The 19,240-nt window shown below is 36.8% G+C and overlaps 2 protein-coding genes across 2 annotated transcripts in view; one reads left to right on the top strand and one right to left on the bottom strand.

The window, feature by feature from the left end:
- Positions 1–5,195, top strand: part of ETFDH (electron transfer flavoprotein dehydrogenase) — a 29,077-nt gene extending 23,882 nt beyond the window's left edge. The window contains exons 10-13 of the mRNA XM_045085957.1: positions 357–525; positions 3,032–3,214; positions 3,621–3,842; positions 4,862–5,195. Of these exons, the coding sequence (XP_044941892.1) occupies positions 357–525; positions 3,032–3,214; positions 3,621–3,842; positions 4,862–5,025 (738 nt within the window). The 3' untranslated portion in view covers positions 5,026–5,195. The remainder of the gene's footprint in view (positions 1–356; positions 526–3,031; positions 3,215–3,620; positions 3,843–4,861) is intronic.
- A 532-nt stretch (positions 5,196–5,727) lies between these two features.
- PPID (peptidylprolyl isomerase D) lies at positions 5,728–17,921 on the bottom strand. Its single transcript, XM_004777321.3, has 10 exons — positions 17,727–17,921; positions 16,337–16,477; positions 14,488–14,594; positions 12,325–12,513; positions 11,332–11,454; positions 11,063–11,169; positions 8,989–9,130; positions 6,917–7,003; positions 6,780–6,822; positions 5,728–5,996 (listed from the first exon to the last, which is right to left on the bottom strand). Exons 1-10 carry the CDS (start codon positions 17,809–17,811, stop codon positions 5,908–5,910), a joined length of 1,113 nt encoding a protein of 370 aa, XP_004777378.1. The 5' UTR covers positions 17,812–17,921; the 3' UTR covers positions 5,728–5,907.
- Positions 17,922–19,240: the final 1,319 nt, after the last annotated feature.

The following is a 19,240-nucleotide window of genomic DNA, read 5'->3' on the forward strand; positions in this document are numbered from 1 at the left end:
GTTAGGGAGTATTTTTAGACATGGATATTTAAATAATAACATTTTAATTTTAAATTTGTTTAGGTTTAGGGAGTGTTTTTAGATGTGGATATTTAAATAATATTTTAATGCCCTGGTCCTAAATCTGTCTCATGTAGGTAAGAAGAGGGGGAAGAAGAGAAGAAGAAAAAGTCTTAGAAAAATAGTAATAGTTCTAATCCTCATTCTTAGGAAAGGAGGAAGACACTGCCTTTACTCTGATTTTTTCCTTCACATTTTCCCTACAACCTTAGAAGACTTTAAGAGACTGTAATTTGTAGTAGTATTCTGTTTGTTTGTTTAAGCTAAAAATGCACTTGGAATGTTTCTTTCCTCAGTCTATACCAAAACTCACCTTTCCTGGTGGCTTACTAATTGGATGTAGTCCTGGTTTCATGAATGTTCCCAAGATCAAAGGTACCCATACAGCAATGAAAAGTGGAATTTTGGCAGCAGAATCTGTTTTTAATCAACTAACTAATGAAAGTCTCCAATCGAAGACAATAGGTAAGAACTTCCTATTTAAAGCATTGAAAATTGTCAGGTTCTTCATTGAGATACTTAAAAAGAAGCTATTTAAACATACACTTAGTATATAGAGGATGAAAATAAATACACTGAAAATCTTGAGGTCTTCTTTATGCATAGTTCAGTTGATATTAAAAGATCTTTCCCTTTTCACAAAGCACTCGGGTGTGTGCTGTGCAAAAAAAAACTATAGGACCTAATGTCAGTAATTAGATTTTTATAGCAATGTTATGTTTTATTCACCATCAAAAGTAGAATAGTACCAGTGATATCCCACCTACTTAGAAATGATTTCAAGTTTGGGGCACCTGACGGGCTCAGTTGGTAGGGCATGTGGCTCTTGATCTCGGAGTCATGACTTTGGGCCCCCATATTGGGTATAGAGATTGCTTAAATAAACAAATTTTTAAAAATTTTTTTTAAAAAGAAATCATTTCAAGTTTGACAGTACTTTGTTACATTTTGTATGTCTCATATACTCATACCTACTGATGTATCTTCAGTCTGAAAACAGAACAGCTTTGCAGACTGCAGAATCCAGCAGTACCTTTTCCTTTGCAGGCTTTGCAAGCACAGGCAAAGATGTGATCCTTCTGCTTTGGTGGAGAGTAAGAGCTAACACCTATGACTCCCTAAACCCTTAATCTATGAGGACCCTTCAGTAATTCTCAGTTTTTCTCTAAATAAAAGCCTAAGTTTTCTCAGTCCTCTGATTTCATCTCTTTTTACTCTCCATTCCAGCCACACTGGCTTCTTTACTACAAAGACCATCTCCTGGTCTTTACTCACAGATGACCCCCTTATTCCCTTCACCTTTGCTCAAATACCACTCTCTCATGGTGGCCTTATATGGACCATACCAGTTAATCTGCAACGCACACAAAGTACTCCCACCCCTTCCCGTCCCCCAGTTTTGTTTCGTTTTTCTGGAGTATTTTCCCCCTGTTGGCATATAATTTACTTATCAACTTTGTCTCCTGCCTCTTGGATAAACTCCCAAGAGAGTGGAGACTTTGTTCACTATGAATCCCAAGTCTGTGGCACACAGTAGCAACTCGGTAGATATTTGATAAATAAACCTAATTACCTAGAATTCCAAATAACAAATGTTCTTCCAGGTAGAAGTATGAAACTTGATTATGCCTTCAAATTTCTTTGAAGAAATGGAGGCACAGGGTATGGGAGAGGAGGGCGATAGGTAGAGCATGGAAAAGGGAGGAGGCCACTTCATGGAGAACAGAATAGGTAAGACGGAATGTACTTGCTGAGTAGTGGAACTTTATTTTCTCATTTTCTTGCCAAGTAGCTTTCCTTGTTGGGACCACAAGCTGTACTTGCACCTCATGTACACAGAATAGCAGCACACAGACAAGTACTGGAGCAAGTAGGTCACCAAAGACCAGAGCATTAAAGCCTTGAGGGAGGGACGCCTGGGTGGCTCGGTTGGACGACTGCCTTCGGCTCAGGTCATGATCCCGGAGTCCCGGGATCGAGTCCCGCATCGGTCTCCCAGCTCCACGGGGAGTCTGCTTCTCTCTCTGACCTTCTCCTCACTCATGTTCTCTCTCACTGTCTCTCTCTCAAATAAATAAATAAAATCTTTAAAAAAAAAAAAAAAAGCCTTGAGGGAAAGGGAATGAAACAGAAAACAATGACTGGAAAGTGTATAGACACCATAGAGTTTAGTTTGTTAAAAGGAAGAACCAGTTTGTCCCATTAAATATTAAATGCATGTTCTGTTTCGGTATTGTTATAAACTTCCTAGGGCTGCCACGACAAAGTACCACAAACTGGGCAGCGTAAAACAACAGAAATTTATCCTGGGTTCTGTAGATTAACAGTTCAAAATTAAGGTGTTGATAGGACGTTACTCTCTTCTGTCTTTAGTTTTCTTACCCTCCCAGCTTTCTGATAGCCCCAGACATTCCTTGGCCTGTGGCAGAATAACTCTGATCTCTTCCTTCCGTCTTCTCCTCTCTCCTCTGTGTATCTCATAAAGGCACCAATTGGTGGATTAAGGAAGGACCCACCGTAATTTAGTATGACCTCATCTAATTACAACTACAGTGACCCTCTTCTGACCCGTCTTGAGATAACTGAGGGTTAGGACTTGAAGATAATCTCTTTGCAGGACATAGTTCAACCTGTTAACAGGCAGAAGTGTTTCATTTAATCAATTATAAAAACTTCTCACTTTTATGTGTAGCATGAACTCTAAGTAACATTTTCAGGTTCACTGAATTTTAATACTGAATTTAAGAAATCAAATACCTTACTATCTATTAACATATATTAAATGGCTGTGTTTTTGGAAGATGCCAACATTTGTACATGAAGATTCTTCGAGCGTGGGGTCTTATACGACCACTTGTTTAAATTTATTTAAGATTCACTTATCAGATATTTCAGTAGTAAAATACCTTGATAATAAAGTATTTTATACTCCCTTAAGGTAATTTGATACATTTCATGTTTTTAATAAAAGGACTTCATGTAACTGAGTATGAAGACAATATAAAGAAATCATGGGTGTGGAAAGAGCTATATACGGTTAGAAATATAAGACCATCCTGCCATGGAGTACTGGGTGTATATGGTGGGATGATTTACACTGGAGTCTTTTACTGGATATTTAGAGGAATGGAGCCGTGGACTCTAAAACATAAAGGTAATTCCAACATATTTGAGTATGAATATTATAATCATTAACTACTCATGCTACTCATGAATAGGGGGTGCCTGGCTAACTCATTCGGTACAGCATGCAGCTCTTTATCTTGGGGTCGTGAGTTCTAGCCTCATGTTGAGGGTAGAGTTTACTTAAAAAAAATTGTTTATTTTTCTTTTAATCTCATGAATAGGATCCACTAATTAATAAAGTGAATTTAATGTTTCAAACTTGTTTTTTTTGAGCAATAATAAATTCAGTATCTTTAATCATTTATCATTACTATAAGAGACTAAAGTCTTACTTCTTTGGTATAATATTTTCACATTTTCATAAAAATGTTTAAGAAAGTACTTTTACATTAAGATCATATTTTTATTCAAAATCTTACTCAAAACTGTTCAAGGTTCAGACTCTGATCAGCTCAAGCCAGCCAAGGACTGCACACCTATCGAGTATCCAAAACCCGATGGACAGATCAGTTTTGACCTTTTGTCATCTGTGGCTCTGAGTGGTACTAATCATGAACACGACCAGCCAGCACATTTAACCTTAAAGGACGACAGTGTTCCTGTAAATAGAAATCTGTCAATATATGATGGACCAGAGCAGCGATTCTGCCCTGCAGGTCAGTATTGTGATTTCCATCCATTCCTAAAAAACACGTATTTGTTTACACCATGTTGGAAATACGCTTCCATTATTTTAAGAAATTTCTCCTTCCATTGCATGAAAATTGCAAATGACCCCCTACATCCAGCTTCCATTAGAAAACTCATTTTTATGATTTTTATTCTAGCAATGCTAAAATAATAGGGAATTTTTGGTAAGCCTAATTCAGTTGACATTTCTCAATGCATTTCTTGTGGTGCCTGGGTAGCTCAGTCAGTGGCTGATTCTTGATCTCAGTTCAGGTCTTGATCTCTGGGTCATAAAGTTAAAAAAAAAAAAGCCTTTCCCTATCCTACTTCAGACTAAGGATTATGGAACACCAAATATCTCTTTTCATGTTTACATGACTTAAATCATTTCTCATATCTGCTCCTACACAAATACTAAAATATTAGGGTATAGCCACATTCAGCTCAAAAAGTGGTCCCAGAAATTAAATTCACCATGAATACCGTATCCTTTAAGGTGAACTTTCAACTAGAATTATAACAGGATCCAGATCTCAAATGATATGGCAGAATAGTAGGCAGATATATGAAAATCAGTATATTCTGCAGGGACTAGATTTAGAATGTAAACTCTGAGCACAGGGACCTTGACCTTTTGACATCTTAAAATCATCTGAACTTACACTGGTTTGTAAATTCTTTGAGGGGTAAGGACTGCATCTAATTTGTCTTTTCAGTTTTAACACACACATAAAGCTGGAACCCAAAAATTGCTCAGTTGTTCCCTTGTTTAATAAGACTAACTCAGTCAAATACTGATGTATCTTCTGCTTTTATCCATATTTAATTTACACTAATAGCAATAGCTCACACCAAGATCTTCATAATATTCTTTGTGGGTAGACATTCAGAAAACAAACCTTCAAGGTTTCTGTAGCTACTGTTTCCAGGACTTCAGTTTCTACTTTTGAATTTTAAAAGTTAAAATAGTTAGCTAATTCACAGTATTATTTATTTTTCCTTGCAGGAGTTTATGAATTTGTACCTTTAGAACAAGGTGATGGATTTCGGTTACAGATAAATGCTCAGAACTGCGTGCACTGTAAAACATGTGATATTAAAGACCCAAGTCAAAATATTAACTGGGTGGTACCCGAAGGTGGTGGAGGACCTGCTTACAATGGAATGTAAACTGCAACTGATTGCATTTGCAGTCACGTTTGATAGTTTCTTTAAAATGTATGACAAGCTAACTTTAAAGTTTAGAAGTCAACAGCTGTCAAAATATTTTACTGCGTATTACTGATCAGAATGTTCATAAAATCACCAGTGAAATAAAAATTTTATACTTATACCTAAAATTGTCCCATAAAAAATTATGAATATTCCTCCTACATAAAACTTTACAAATGACATAGCTTTACCTCTACAATTACTCAAAGATTCAGTACGAACAGCAAATACACTACTACCCTTCAATGTAGATTTGACTTACCAAATATAAATACAGAGTCTAGACCAGAAGTTAGCATCCAGCCCACCACTTTTCTCATGAATAGTTTTACTGGAACACAGTGATGCCCAATGGTTTACATGGTCTGTGGCTATAACTGCAGAAATGAGTAGTTATGACAGATGATAATGATTCACAAAGCCTAAAATATCTGGCTTCTGGAGAAAGTTTACCGACCCCTGAGTACCTTCTGTACATAGGTACAAAACACCAGCAAAACCAACTACATAGAAATACATCAGAGAATTGAGGGAAACAGTATATAAACAAGCTTTAATCTGTTTACTCAGCAAGATGTGTTTTTAGGAGTTTAGAGCTGGACCCCATTCTTTGTGATTAATGCAGACAGCCATTTTTTAAAAAAATCAAACCTCACTGTATTTTGTAACACTGTTTTATTAAGAGTGAGCTTTTTTCAGTATTCCTAAACTGTAAACAATGGAAAACTGAAGTAGCAAAGGAAACACATCAGGGATCATATATAACAGACAAAAACCTTTAAATTTTCTTATTGCCTTTATACAATAATCAATGCATATTTAAGTAAAAACAATTTCTTATTAGGCAAACATTTTTGCATATGCTGCCTTCTCTTTATCTTTCTGTGCCTTTATCTTTTGTTTGACTTTCAGCAACTCTGCCTGGATAGCTGTAAAATAAATACATAATAGGGGTTATTTCTCAAAATATCCAAAAAATTAGGATGCTCAACAACTAATGTCTTTAAATATGATAATTCTCCCCACTGATGCAACTCTTCTCTGTACAGTAACTGAGCTCAATTAACAGAATATTTTACTGACAAAACAATCACATAAACAAAAACCATGAAACAATTTTAGAAGATTGTCCATTTGAGAGAAGTCTAAGTTATATGTAGATTTGCCTTCTCTCTCCCCATGAGAGAAGGCAATTAAGTGCCTCGCCTTTCACTTCAGCAGTGAGAGATTGAAGATATATTTTATTATCTAGAGCTCGTATCACTATTTGTAGCAGGCATATTTGAAAAACAAACTAATCTGTGTCCTAACTTTGCAAAGCTTTCCTAAAATATACATGCAGTAACTAGAAAACTTGTACTATGGCTTCATTCAGCTTAAGGAATGGTCCCAGACATTAAATTCATGATAAATACTGTAGCTTTTAACGCTGTGCTTTCAGGTGGCATTACAGTAATAGGAACCAGATCTCAAATAAGAAGACAGAAAAGTATTTGGGTATGTGAAAATCAGTATTCCAAAGAAAAACTAGAATGTAAGCTCTTTTGAGGGCAGGGAACAAGATTTGTTCACAGCAGTATGATCAGTGCCAGTAAGAGTCATTATGTAGTATCTGTTGAACAAATATCTAAGTGGCATAGAATACAGTGGTTCATAAAGATATATTCCTAACAAGACAAAATGAACTTTTACCGTAAACACTGCCAACTTACCTTTATCTTCTGGTGCTATCTCCTGAGCTTTCTTAAGATCAGCCTTTAATTGAAAAAAAAACATTTAAAGAAATATTAGATATATGATTTATGAAGGTGGTCATCTAAAAATATTAAAATGTAGAACAAAATTTTACCAGTGCTTGATCGTATTCTTTTAATCCTTGCCATCCTTGAGCTCTACGATACAATGCTTTGGTATTGGATGGGTCTAATTCAAGAGCCTACAAAAAATTGTAAAATTAGTATCTTTACCTAAATATCATTAAATATATATACTAAATTTCAGTTTATTGCTGGTCAACTCCAAATCAACCCTTTACTGCTCTGTGATAATGGACCTAGATAGACCCTGTAAATTTCTTCTGTCAGCAGGCACGTTACATTTTGTCAGTAGAGGGCGCTAAAGGGATACAGACAAGAAAAGCTATTTCTCTTCCATGTTGCAGTGCACTTCTCAAAGGCTTCAGCATTGAGCTTGGTCAACAGCACACAGCAGCTCACACAGGCAACTTACCCAAGCACTATAGCGTAGTCCCATAAGCATGGCAGCCAATGAACTTCTCTGCCATCTAGTAAATCACAGCCGCTCCCTCCCCAGAGGGATCAGGACATCAGGTTCTCAGCCTAGGTGCTGTCAAGAGGAGCCTCTTCCTTGTGGGTTCCACAAGGGGAAGTGACTGCTCCATATATAGGAGATGTATGTATCTGCTTTCCCGTATTCTTTAGAATTTTCTTCATTAGCCATTCCCTTCATTATTCTAATCCCCTCTTATTTTATATTAAAGTTTCTCTTTTCAAATTATTCTATAGTTTCTATCTCCTGATTAGATCCTAAATGCTAAGAGAATACTATTATGAATAAAAAATTTGTTACACTCTTTTACTTGAAACCTACAGGGTTTTTTTTAGGAGTGTGAGTAAAGTTGAACAGGTCTGTCCTTTGAAATAAACATTTTAGAAATAATTTTACTTCACATCTTCTAAAGGACAATACTAAGATTTTACTGAAAAAGGTGTATTATCTAGTTCACAAAGGTCAAAAAGAAATCCAGAGTTGGGGCACAAGGCTGATTTGGTCGAGACTATGCTACTCTTGATCTCGGGGTCATGAGTTCGAGCCCCACACTGGGTGTGCAGCCTACTTTAAAAAAATGAAAGAAATCCAGAGTGAAGACCCATCTTTTCCTTGGATAAGTTTTTTCCTCTGTTATATGCTCTCTTCTAAATGTACTTTTATCCCTTACTCTACCTATCTAACCAAATTAGGATTTTTTTTTTTTTAATTTTAAGTAATCTTGACACCCAACAAGGGGCTAGAACTTACAACCTCAAGATGGAAGAGTCACATGGTCTACCAACCGAACCAACTAAATGCCCCAGATCTTATTTTATTTCTACTTGCTCTGGGCATAGCTTAATGAGCAATATACATAAAAATTACTGGAGATGATCTTTCTAAATATATAGTTTAGTTTGAAAATTTTTCAACTGTGCAATAGGGAGAGTGTCATAATTGTTCTATTTAAGGAGGTAATGCTGCCACCTATGTAGTTTCATCAATTAGTATTCCTGGATGTCCCCATAAAGACAGATGATCTCGGTGTGTTCCAGCAGTATCCATTCTCCTGTACAAGTCCTGATGACCCTAAATTAAAACATACTCCCTCATCAGCCAAATAAAAAGTTCCTTAAGAGTATGAGTCTTTTAATTAAAGCACCTCATCTCTATTAGGTGCTTAACATGTACCCAACACCTGTGCTAATTGGTTTACATATGTTATATAATCTTTGTTATTTTCATTTAAAATAAAGATGTTAAGACTCTAAAATCAGGACTTAACCAAGATCACAAAGTTAGTGACAGAAGTCAAACAAAAACACCAAGTCTGACAGGCTCTGCAACCATATTCCAATGCCTTACATGCAACAGGTGCTCAGTATGTTCAATGAACAAAGGAGCTGATACATGTGCTCTGATGAAAAGTATCTTCATAGATTATTAAAAGTTACATAATGTTATCAGCTAAATAAATTAACAGGAAGAACTGAAGGTCCAAAATAGAGATAATATGAGTTTTAATTATGCTTCATCAAGTCTCATTTGGTCCTCTGTAATAAAATATATTAATATACATAAAATTGCTTTTGTTCAAGTTGATGTATCATAATTCCACTCCTTCAAAAACTGACGTCAAAAGAGACTTACCTCCAAACAACTGTCGATTGCTCCCTGCCAATTTGACATCTTCAGTTTACAAGCACCAATATTCAGCACACAGCTTAAAGCTATAGGTTGTAGCTTCGATCTATCTGCTTGCTCAATAACAGCCTTTGAACCTTCCACATACCTGGAGAATACATTAATAAAGGTAGCATGTAATGCCACATAGAACATACTCTGCTCCTTCAACTATGTCAAAAAATGTTATGTCATTTCTGATATAAAAAACTCATCAAATGCTAATATTAATATTCTTAATGATCACAATCTTATTTTTCTTAAGAAAATAAATATTTGTTTCAGTTTTTTCACAAAGTGTTCAAAGAAAGCTATTGAACAGCATTCTCCAAATCTAAAGATAATTATGCACTACTAACACTTTCCAATTTTTAAAGCTCAGGTCTCCATTATGTACTTTCCAACCTAAGTATGTTTGGGCCAAGACTCTCACCTTAGGAAAAGGAACTGAATGAGGCAACTGGCACTACCCACAGAAAAGGGCCCAGAAATGATGGGCACACCTGGCCCTCAGAATCTGGTTTCTAAAATCCATCTCCCTATAAACAGAACGGGGGCTCCTTGGAGAAACTGCTAATACCAGATCTGGAAACAAAGTTAAGTAAAAGATGAACCTGAAACACCTTGTGCCAGAAAGCAAGCAAGTGCTCACAGACTAATAGGAACATGTCCAAAGGATATAGGAAAGGAGGCTTCCACTGGACAAATCTGGAACCCTTTGAACATCAAAGAGAATGATATAACAGGGTGACCTAAAAAAAATCCACAGGTAATATAATAATACTAAAAAGGAATAAGGAGGGCGCCTGGGTGGCTCAGGGGGTTAAAGCCTTTGCCTTCGGCTCAGGTCATGATCTCAGGGTCCTGGGATCGAGCCCCGCATCAGGTTCTCTGCTCATCACGGAACCTGCTTTCCCTCCTCTCTCTCTGCCTGCCTCTCTGCCTACATGTGATCTCTGTCTGTCAAATAAATAAATAAACCTTTTAAATAAATAAATAAAAAGGAATAAGGAGAGGGAGGAGGCGCTTTTAAACATTAGAATGCAAGATAAGAACTGTAGAATGAATGATAAAATTAGAAAATCAGTTCTGCGACCAGTATAGTAATTGAAGTATCTTCAATGATGCTAAAACCCACCGAATGAAAGGTTAGGAACTGGATATTCACAGTCTCACAGGATCATCTCACAAAGTACTTATTATTTACAAAAGGGAAAAGGTAACTTTATGACACAAGTGTCTGGCTGACACCTCTTTAACCAAGTGCCAAAACTCAAAATAGGCCAAACTGACGTGTGCCTTCAGGATGTGATATCACAGGAAATATTCACCACAGATTTAAGTCCTCTTGCCAAAATATTTAACAAACTAATCTTGAGGAAGTAATCAAATAAACATAGATGGTATTCAATAAGACAACTGACTTAAGACTCCACAGATACCTATGAATAAAAAAACCTGATGTAGAGACTACTAAAGATAACAGACTAGAGACATAAAACCAAAATGATATAATGGACTCTGGACTAAAAAAAAAAATTTTTTTTTTTAAATAATTGGGGAAATTTGAATATGGATTACATATTAGATGATATATTATTGTATCAATGTTATTTTCAGGGTGTTTCAATTATATCAAGGTTATGTAGAAGTGTGCTCGCTTCGGCAGCACACATACTAAAAATAAAAAAAGGTTATGTAGAAGCACTGTTTTAGTTTCTTAGGAATTACCTGCTCAACTACTTGGGGATAAAGTAACCTTTCAAAATGATTCTACAAAAACAAATATAGCAAGAGTTAAAAATTAGTGAAAAGAGGTAAAGGTATGGATGTATTCATATATGATTCTTTCAACTTTCCTGTATCTTCAAATTTTTCAAAATAAGAAGCTAGAGGAAACAAAGGAATGAAGCTATTTCAACACACTTGGTTATTATTTTGCAAAGCAATTTTGCCAAAACGACAATAAACAACTCTGAATTTCAGTTTATAATTAAATTTACAAGCTCTTAGAATTAATTTATTAAAAATATTTTATTACCTTAAAACTTTTGTATATTTTTTAATGGCCATTTCCCAGTTCTGAGATTTGAAAAAAGTATTTCCAATATTTTTTACATCTTCAGCTATTAGTAAAATTTTATTTACCTGTATAAAAAAATACAAATATGTTGCATTTTAGTTGCTAAAATTTAGTTGCTAAAATTCCTTTTAGTTGCTAGGTTCTATCATTTAGATTGATTTATGAGTAGTTCAAAATTTTAGTACTAATTTTAATAATTAAAATAAGACTAATCTGAAAATACTTACATCTTTTAAATCTATATCTGCATCCTCAGGGAAGTCTGGATGACTGTCACCAGAGCCATCTTTTGGGTATATCCCCCAATCATCCCCTTCCTTCAATTCTCCGCATTCTGCAATAACGCACAACTGTAAAAATAATCCTAAATTGTAGAGGTGTACTACCATATTAATGATATTAAAAACAAGCAATCTGGGTTTATAATCTATACAGCTTTAAGTCATGCACAACACTGTCCAAATCACTTCTCAAATGAGACTGACAGAAGTCTCATCTATCTGCTCAAATTACAAAAATGCCCTTGATATTGCCCTTTATGTTCACTCCAAGTAATATTATGACACTATTTTAGGAAGGGGTTTTATAGCTATTCAGCAGTTCAGTTTTCAAGAAAGTTGAAAATATTATCATTCTCTATGTAATTTTCTTTAGGTGAGGCATGTCCTTTCAATTCCACTATTTCTTTCACACAGTGGTGACAGCCTATCTCCTGCAGGTATTTCAATTTCCAATTCCCACTCACAGCCCTGCTAATTAGGTTAGGTAGTACTGTGGCCACTATGATTTCACATTTAGAACACAAGGTTCTTTAGAGTTATATAATCTCGTCTAAACCCTAAGAAATTTTGACAAGATGAGGAAACATGCCCAGAACATTTAAATAACAAGATCAAGGCCAAACCATCAATTAAACAGCGGAGTCTGAAAAGGACTCTTGGTTTCCTATCCGTAAAACAGGTATAGAAGAGTTAAGAAACCTACCCAAAAAAATCACCAAAATTGAAGTGGGAATAATAAAATTGTCCTTTTAAACTACCCTAACCTTATCTTTCTCACTGTAGAAAAGTTCCAAGATAAAGTTGAAGGAAGGTCCAGGCTTCTGTGCCAGAAGTCATCCTAACATCTTCCCAGCTAATAATCATCTGATCCCTCTACTTACATCTCTTTAAGACAGTAATTAAGGTAATAAGTGTATTTCACTGAAATTTTTTACTTACTTTGGCAGGCTTTTCACCTTTCACTTCTACATTTTCCAGTATCCTTGCCACACCCATTCCTTTAATTACTTGGCCAAATACCACATGTTTCCCATCCAAGTGAGGAGTTGGGACTGTTGTGATGAAGAACTGAGAACCATTTGTATTGCAGCCTGCATTTGCCATGCTCAATAAACCTTCCTGATCATGCTGTAGAAATACAAATCAGTGCAAGAAAACCAAGGTTAGAGGTCCTAGTCTGAACTGCTCTTTTACTGACCATTCATATAAAACTAGGACGGGCTATAATACCATTTAGAGCAAACAATGTAGTGTTGTTGTTGTTGTTGTTGTTGTTTTTATATAAACCGCAACCTTTAATTCACAAACATGGGGTACTCAATCACTTTTTAGACTTAAAAAAACCATGAAACCAAATAAAGAACAGAAATAATTTAGATTTCTAAATTGGCCATTTTGAGAACATACTTCTATCTCAACTTTAAGATGCTGCATTAAGGAATTGTAATGATTATACTTTGCTCTTTATGATGAATGTTCTCTTTTCTGAAAGGAACTCAATAGTCTTCCCATTTTTATGGGCCTACGTTATGATTCTTCCTTTACGCATAATAAACTGGGAACACTAATGGGATAGTCAATTTAGGTAGGACATTCATTAGGTACTTTCCTAATCTCAAAGGAATCCAAATATTATGGCTTTCATCCCAGGTGAATCTTCAGAGAACCATTCTTCAGAGAATGACCTAAAGAAACTGCTACATACATCTTGATATCAAATTTCTATCTGGCATCAATCTGTTTATAGTGCTGTGAAACTAGATCTCTTTGTCTTTCCACTTTTATCCTTAGGCTTTCTAAATTATTCTTTGTTGGGTCATGCATTGTACGCTCATGTTAATCTTCCCACTGAAAATGCCTTGTACCCTTGCAACCTAAAAAATTCAGTTTTCAGGGCTACCAAGTTTGCAGAAGACAAAAACTATGTGTCTTTTCAACAGAATCCCCTTTCTTTTGATCAAAGCTAATCACATAATCTTAGTTTTCCCCCTTCAGAGGCAGCTTCCCTTTTTCCTTTCCAAAAGTTTGGTGCTTTCCCCACAGTATCCAAGAGAATATTAACTTCATTTCCTCAGCCTCCTATTGCCTTTGTCTTTATTACCTATGTCCCTTATTCAAACTGGAATCTATGTTTTAGTTCCTGTCTAACCAAATCTTGGCCACCCTGCAAGGCCCAATTTCAGTACCCATTCCTCTTCAATATCTTCCCTAATAATCTGGAACATATAAATAATACCTTTCTCCTATGGTATATACAGAGAGTCTCAATTTAGCATTTATTTACACATTATCATTCTCCAGTTATCCCATGTGTTTTAATCTTGCCTTCCCTGTAATATCATAAATTCCTTGTTATCAAGCTGTTCACTTCTGTAAGCTCCTTAGTGCCAGTGACAGTACTAAATACATAATAGCTGCAGTCAATAAATACTGTTGAAAAGACTGAAACATTTTCTTTTCAAATTATCCCAATTACCTTGCACATATTCCTTATTTCCAAAGATATTACTTCACTTTTGTACTTACCTGTCCATTTTTATAACTTGAATGATGCAATATGCCCAATTATATCTTGAGACAATAAAGATAAGAAGGCACAGGCTCCATTAATGTCCTTTAGGAGCTTAGACATTAACCATATCCGCTATTTTGCAAATCCCCTGACATCCTGGTTATTAGCGATGGTTTTGTTGCTCTTCAAATTCAAGCATAAAAATGCACAAGTTACCATCCTTCTGATAATGAGAACACTTTTCCTGGAAACAATTTTGCTATATGGTGGTCACTCATAAAAACTCATTGGCTTTAATGAGTACTTGCTGAAGTAAGTACTTTTTGCCAAATAAAAATGACCACCGTATTTTTGCCAAATAAAATTAGTGGATGAAATTTTTGTATGTTAAAGAGTATTTTTGCCAAATAAAATTAGTGGATGAAATTTTTGTATGTTAAAGAGCAGATTCACAAATAAGATATCTTTTACAAGAAAAGGAGAATCTATGCAAACCTGAGACATTTACTGGTTATCTTAATCCAACCAGTATCCCAGACATATAACAACCTTTGTTATGATCAATAAACATTCACTTTTGTCTACTTTACCTTGTAATAGAAATTTTCATCTTCAAATTTTTCACCATAAATACTTTCTCCACCTGTCCCATTTTGATTTGAGAAGTCTCCACCCTGAATCATAAATTTCTTAATAACTACAAAAAAGGAAAATAACTATTAGAAACTAAAATATAGATGACTATAGCAATGTTAACTAATGAACATGTGGTAAGAAAAAATCTTCCTAAAACATGACTCTAGTCCTATAACTCTCCTCTCTTTCCTCACCCACCCCCATAACTCCAAACTCTTAAGAGACTTTTCATAGCCTGGATCCAAACTACTTTTACTGACTAATCACTCACTAATACTCCAAGAATTAGTTCAAATGGTACCTCCCCTATATAACTGTCACTGAGACTCTGAGGGTGGATCTTTTAAATTTTTCTCCCACAGTATCTTGACTTTATCTCCACTTTATAAATATATCATAATGATCTGTCTCTTCCAGGCAACACTGATTCCTCAAGTACAGCAACTGTTTTTCATTGTGCATATGGCTAGACATGTGTGACTCATTGATGTCTATTAAATAAGACCAATTTTTCCCAGTAGATTGTTGTACCACAATGGGAGTACTTCAGCAAGTATTATCACTTGGTGTCAAAGGTTCCCAAGACAACACTAATGTTCAGAAATTTCCTAGGATTCATGAGACTCAGCATTTGGTTGTATTACAGCAATAAAATAAGGATACACAGCTAGTTGATAAAAGGAAAAGATACAAGAGTCTGGAGAAATCCATGTGCTTCCTTATACTCTCTCCCTCCCATGAAAGGTCAGAGAGTACATTCTTTCCCCAGCACAAAAAATGCTACAACATATGCACAATGTTGTTACCAAGGTAAACCCAAGGTTTTTCAAGGTGGATCATCCAGTTACTCTCCACCCAGCATGTACCAAAATTCCAGGCTCCCAAAAGGAAAGCAGGTGTTCAGCATAAATCAAAGTGCTTATACAAATAATCCAGGCACAGTAAACCATCTTTATGATTCAGGGAATGGTTCCAGTGCCAAGTTCCTAACTCCAGCTAATGGCCATGCTGCAAGCAAACCTTTTCAAGGACAGCAGTCTCAGGCCTGCTGTGTCAACTCTTCTAAACACTATATTAGTATATTTTAGTACTTCATTAAACATGAATATAAATCAACAGTTTAAACATTTTAAAATCAATATTAGTTTTTTCTAAAGTTTCTTTTAATAAATGAACTACTCATGATTATATTTTAACTTATTCATTCATTAAACAAATATTTATTGAGTATCCACTCAGTAACTATACTACATGCTGAACATAAGATGGTGAAAAGATACAGTTCTTGAATTCATGGAACCTACAGTCTATTAGGGGAAGCATCAAATAATCACTAAACAAAGGTATGATTACAAGGTGTGATAAGCATTATGAGAAGTCATCTTTTAATTAAGTATCACAACAAGACACTGAATTTTTAATCAGCTACAAGCATTCCCAAGCAATCCTGCAAAAGTGGTAGTTATAACTTTTTTGCCACCAGGCAAACTATCTAAAGTCTGCTTTTTTATCATTGCACACCCTTTTTTCCTCAATCTAATCCCAAAGGAGTGAAGAGCTAGAGCACTGGTAAAGCTAGGTAGTCCATTTCTCTGTAAGTAAACCTTAGTACCTACCCTCTCATAATTGCACTGTTCACAGCCCAACCTTTATGAAACTGAGCTGTTGTCTCAGATGTCAGAGCATTCTCCTAAAACTAACAGTCATTTTTAACTTCCACTCTTTACTTCTCTTTACTTAGTATTTTCTTCTCTAATTGGTAGTACAGATTTAGAACAATCAGATTAAAAAATTTACACATACTTCGATGGAAAGGGCATCCTTTGAAATGGAGAGGTTTCCCAGTGGTGGGTCCAATGCCTTTTTCTCCTGTACACAGCGCACGAAAATTTTCTGCGGTTTTGGGTACAATATCTGCAAACAATTCTAAGACAATTCGACCAACTAAAAGAAAAAACGAAAACATATCAGTATGTAAAACAAGCAACCATAAGCAAATGCAAAAGGACGATTGGTAAAAGTATAGTGACTGAGATACCAAGTTCTCTTGTTTGGTCATTTTTCTAATATTCAAAATTGGTCTAATGTTAAGTGTCATGTAACTAGATGAATTTGAAACAATTATTTTTCTACATCGTAACAAAAGATCATAAATGCAAAGCCAGATTAGCACCATATATGGGACACCATGAAATGCAAATGGTTTTTAATTCTGAGTAATTTCTTCTACTTGTACTCAGAAATTCCAACCACCAAAAAACCAATAGGAGAATACCAAATATCCTTTGAGTGGCTCGGTTTGGCTGAGTTTGGGGTATAGCTGTAGCTTTTGTGTTCTTTGCAATTTCCCTAACGTGGCGGCTGAAGCAAAAGACGAAAAAGTTCCCATTTCAGACAACTCCTAAGGCAGGTTAAAAATAAACCTCGCATTAATTTCAAAACAAAATAAATGTGTATATAAATGCATGTGTGTGTCCATAATCAGCCACGGGGTCTCTGAACCCTGCTGTGTCCGTCTGCACGCGTTCACACAGCCCAGCTAACAATTCTAACCCGTTCTAGAACGAGTATTTCAGTTACAAAGCAATATGCTAATTCACAAGACCTCTGGCGCTCCCGAAGTGCTGACATAGCCTAGGCAACCACATCGCTACCCAGAGCTCATTTTCCCCCAATGCCAAAACACAGAAAACGCTAATCTGACGGGACCGCTAAGTTAAAAATTGGTGATAAGACAAATCAACGCGCAAAAGTTGCTTTAATTTACGAACACTCTGGCAACTGCTGACGTATCTCGCGTGGCATAGGGCACGGCGTGACTAGAACCCAACAAACGCCTATCAGTTTTCTCAACGTCCCACTGCAAACATAAAATAATCTTATTTTATGCCTGCCTGATCGTGCAAGGTGGCGAGGAGGTACAACCCAATCAGGAGAGACAAACGTAAGGGCCGCCACAATCCCGAAACCAGAAATTCTTTCCAGAAACTTCCGTAGGACCGATGGCATTGGTACAAGGGCGCTGGCTCGACCCAGCCTCGGAAGCCTGGATTGGTTCCCGCAGTCCAGTCTGTGCGGCGATCCCCTCGGCACCACAGAGCAGCCCCTGGCCCGAACCGCACACGACCGTCGGAATCCCCGAATCCCGGGAAGCTTCCTCGGGGCCATTCCGCAAGTATCAGTTTCCGCTCACCTCGCTCCCCTCCGATGTCCACGTCAAAGAAGACTCTGGGGTTACAGGGGTTGGAAGGCTTAGTTTTCGGGGATGGGTGCGACATTTTGAATTGCAGAGGCGCTAGGGAGCGAACTCAGAGAACCTCGTGGACCGCCGGCAGCTCAACCCGACAGCGCCTTTCTAGATGAGGATCTGTCGGCGGCGCTGACGAGCCACTTCCGGCGTGAGGTCCGGAACCGCGGCCCGACTTCCGGCCCCGCCTCCAGAAGGTATCTCTCCGTGCTCGAACCCCCGCGCGTTCCCCGCGGTTTTCTATCCTGCGCTTCCTCTGTTCCCGCGTACTGAGGTTGCAGCCCCGGTCCTTTTCAGTGTTTTTGCATGTGCTTCATCACTCTGCGGTGATAGTGTAGAAGGGCTTTGGAGACGGTCTTCTCCATTCCAGCCTCAGGTCTGCCACTAACGGGTGTGTGACTGCTTCTCTGACACACAGTTTGTCTGGAAAGTAGGAATAAAAATGCTTACCTTGGTGGGTGGTTTGGGGAATTAAAGATGCAAATTGCTAGCACAGTGCCTAACACAAAGTGTTAGGTGTTAGCTAATCCATGGTGACCGTGCTATTGCTGCCATTTTGTTACAAGTTGCAAAAAAAAGAAAAAAAAAAAGTGTAAGTGATAGAGGTTAGGCAAAGGCCCTAAGCCGAACATCCAAAAGGGAGAGTTTTGTTTCCTGATAAAACTGTATTATAGTCCACTTTTCCCTTCTGGGAATATGTGTAAACATCTTACCTATTTATGTGAACATAGACTCACCTCTGGATAAAGCCTAATTTTGGAAAGAAGTGGTATGTTCTTTAGCACTTGGTAATATTCTAATGGTTTATTCACTCATTTCATCCATCTCCTCCCATTAGGATTAAACTCCACGAGGACAAGAATTTGGTTTTGCTCTTTGCTTTATTCAGTGCACTAATAACAGTGACCAGCACATAGTGGATGCTCAATAAATGAGGGTTTGTTTGGGGTTTTTTAGATTTATTTATTTATTTTAGAGAAAGAGTATGGGGTGGAGGAGGGGGAATGGATGAGGGAGTCAGAGTCTTGAGCATCTAGACCCCTTGCTGAGCTGGGAGGAGGCGGTTTGCTGGATCTCAGGACCCTGAGATCATGACCTGAGACAAAGCCGAGTCCAACATAACCAACTCCACCACCCAGGCGCCCCATAGGTGCTCAATAAATGTTTTTGAATGAGTGAGAGTTACACAGAATGTTAATGGCCTTGAGAATTTTTATAAGAATATTAATAAATTTCATTTCCATGTGTGTTTATGTATAATTTGAGAAGATCATCAGCACTTCATGCTGATCCTTTCAAATTCCAGCACATAAAAATTAATGTAAAATGTTAATTCCTTATGAGTTGATGTCCTTGAATTCCATAGTGTTTATTCATTATGGTTCCCTGAGGATCTAGGTCAGCCCCTCATAACACCTCTGTGTCCTTTGATAAATAGGAGTCAAAATAAATCGCTCACT

This window comes from Mustela putorius, unplaced genomic scaffold (assembly GCF_011764305.1).
Source record: "Mustela putorius furo isolate JIRA1106 unplaced genomic scaffold, ASM1176430v1.1 tig00000056_pilon_pilon_pilon, whole genome shotgun sequence".
Classification (NCBI taxonomy): Eukaryota; Metazoa; Chordata; class Mammalia; order Carnivora; family Mustelidae; genus Mustela; species Mustela putorius.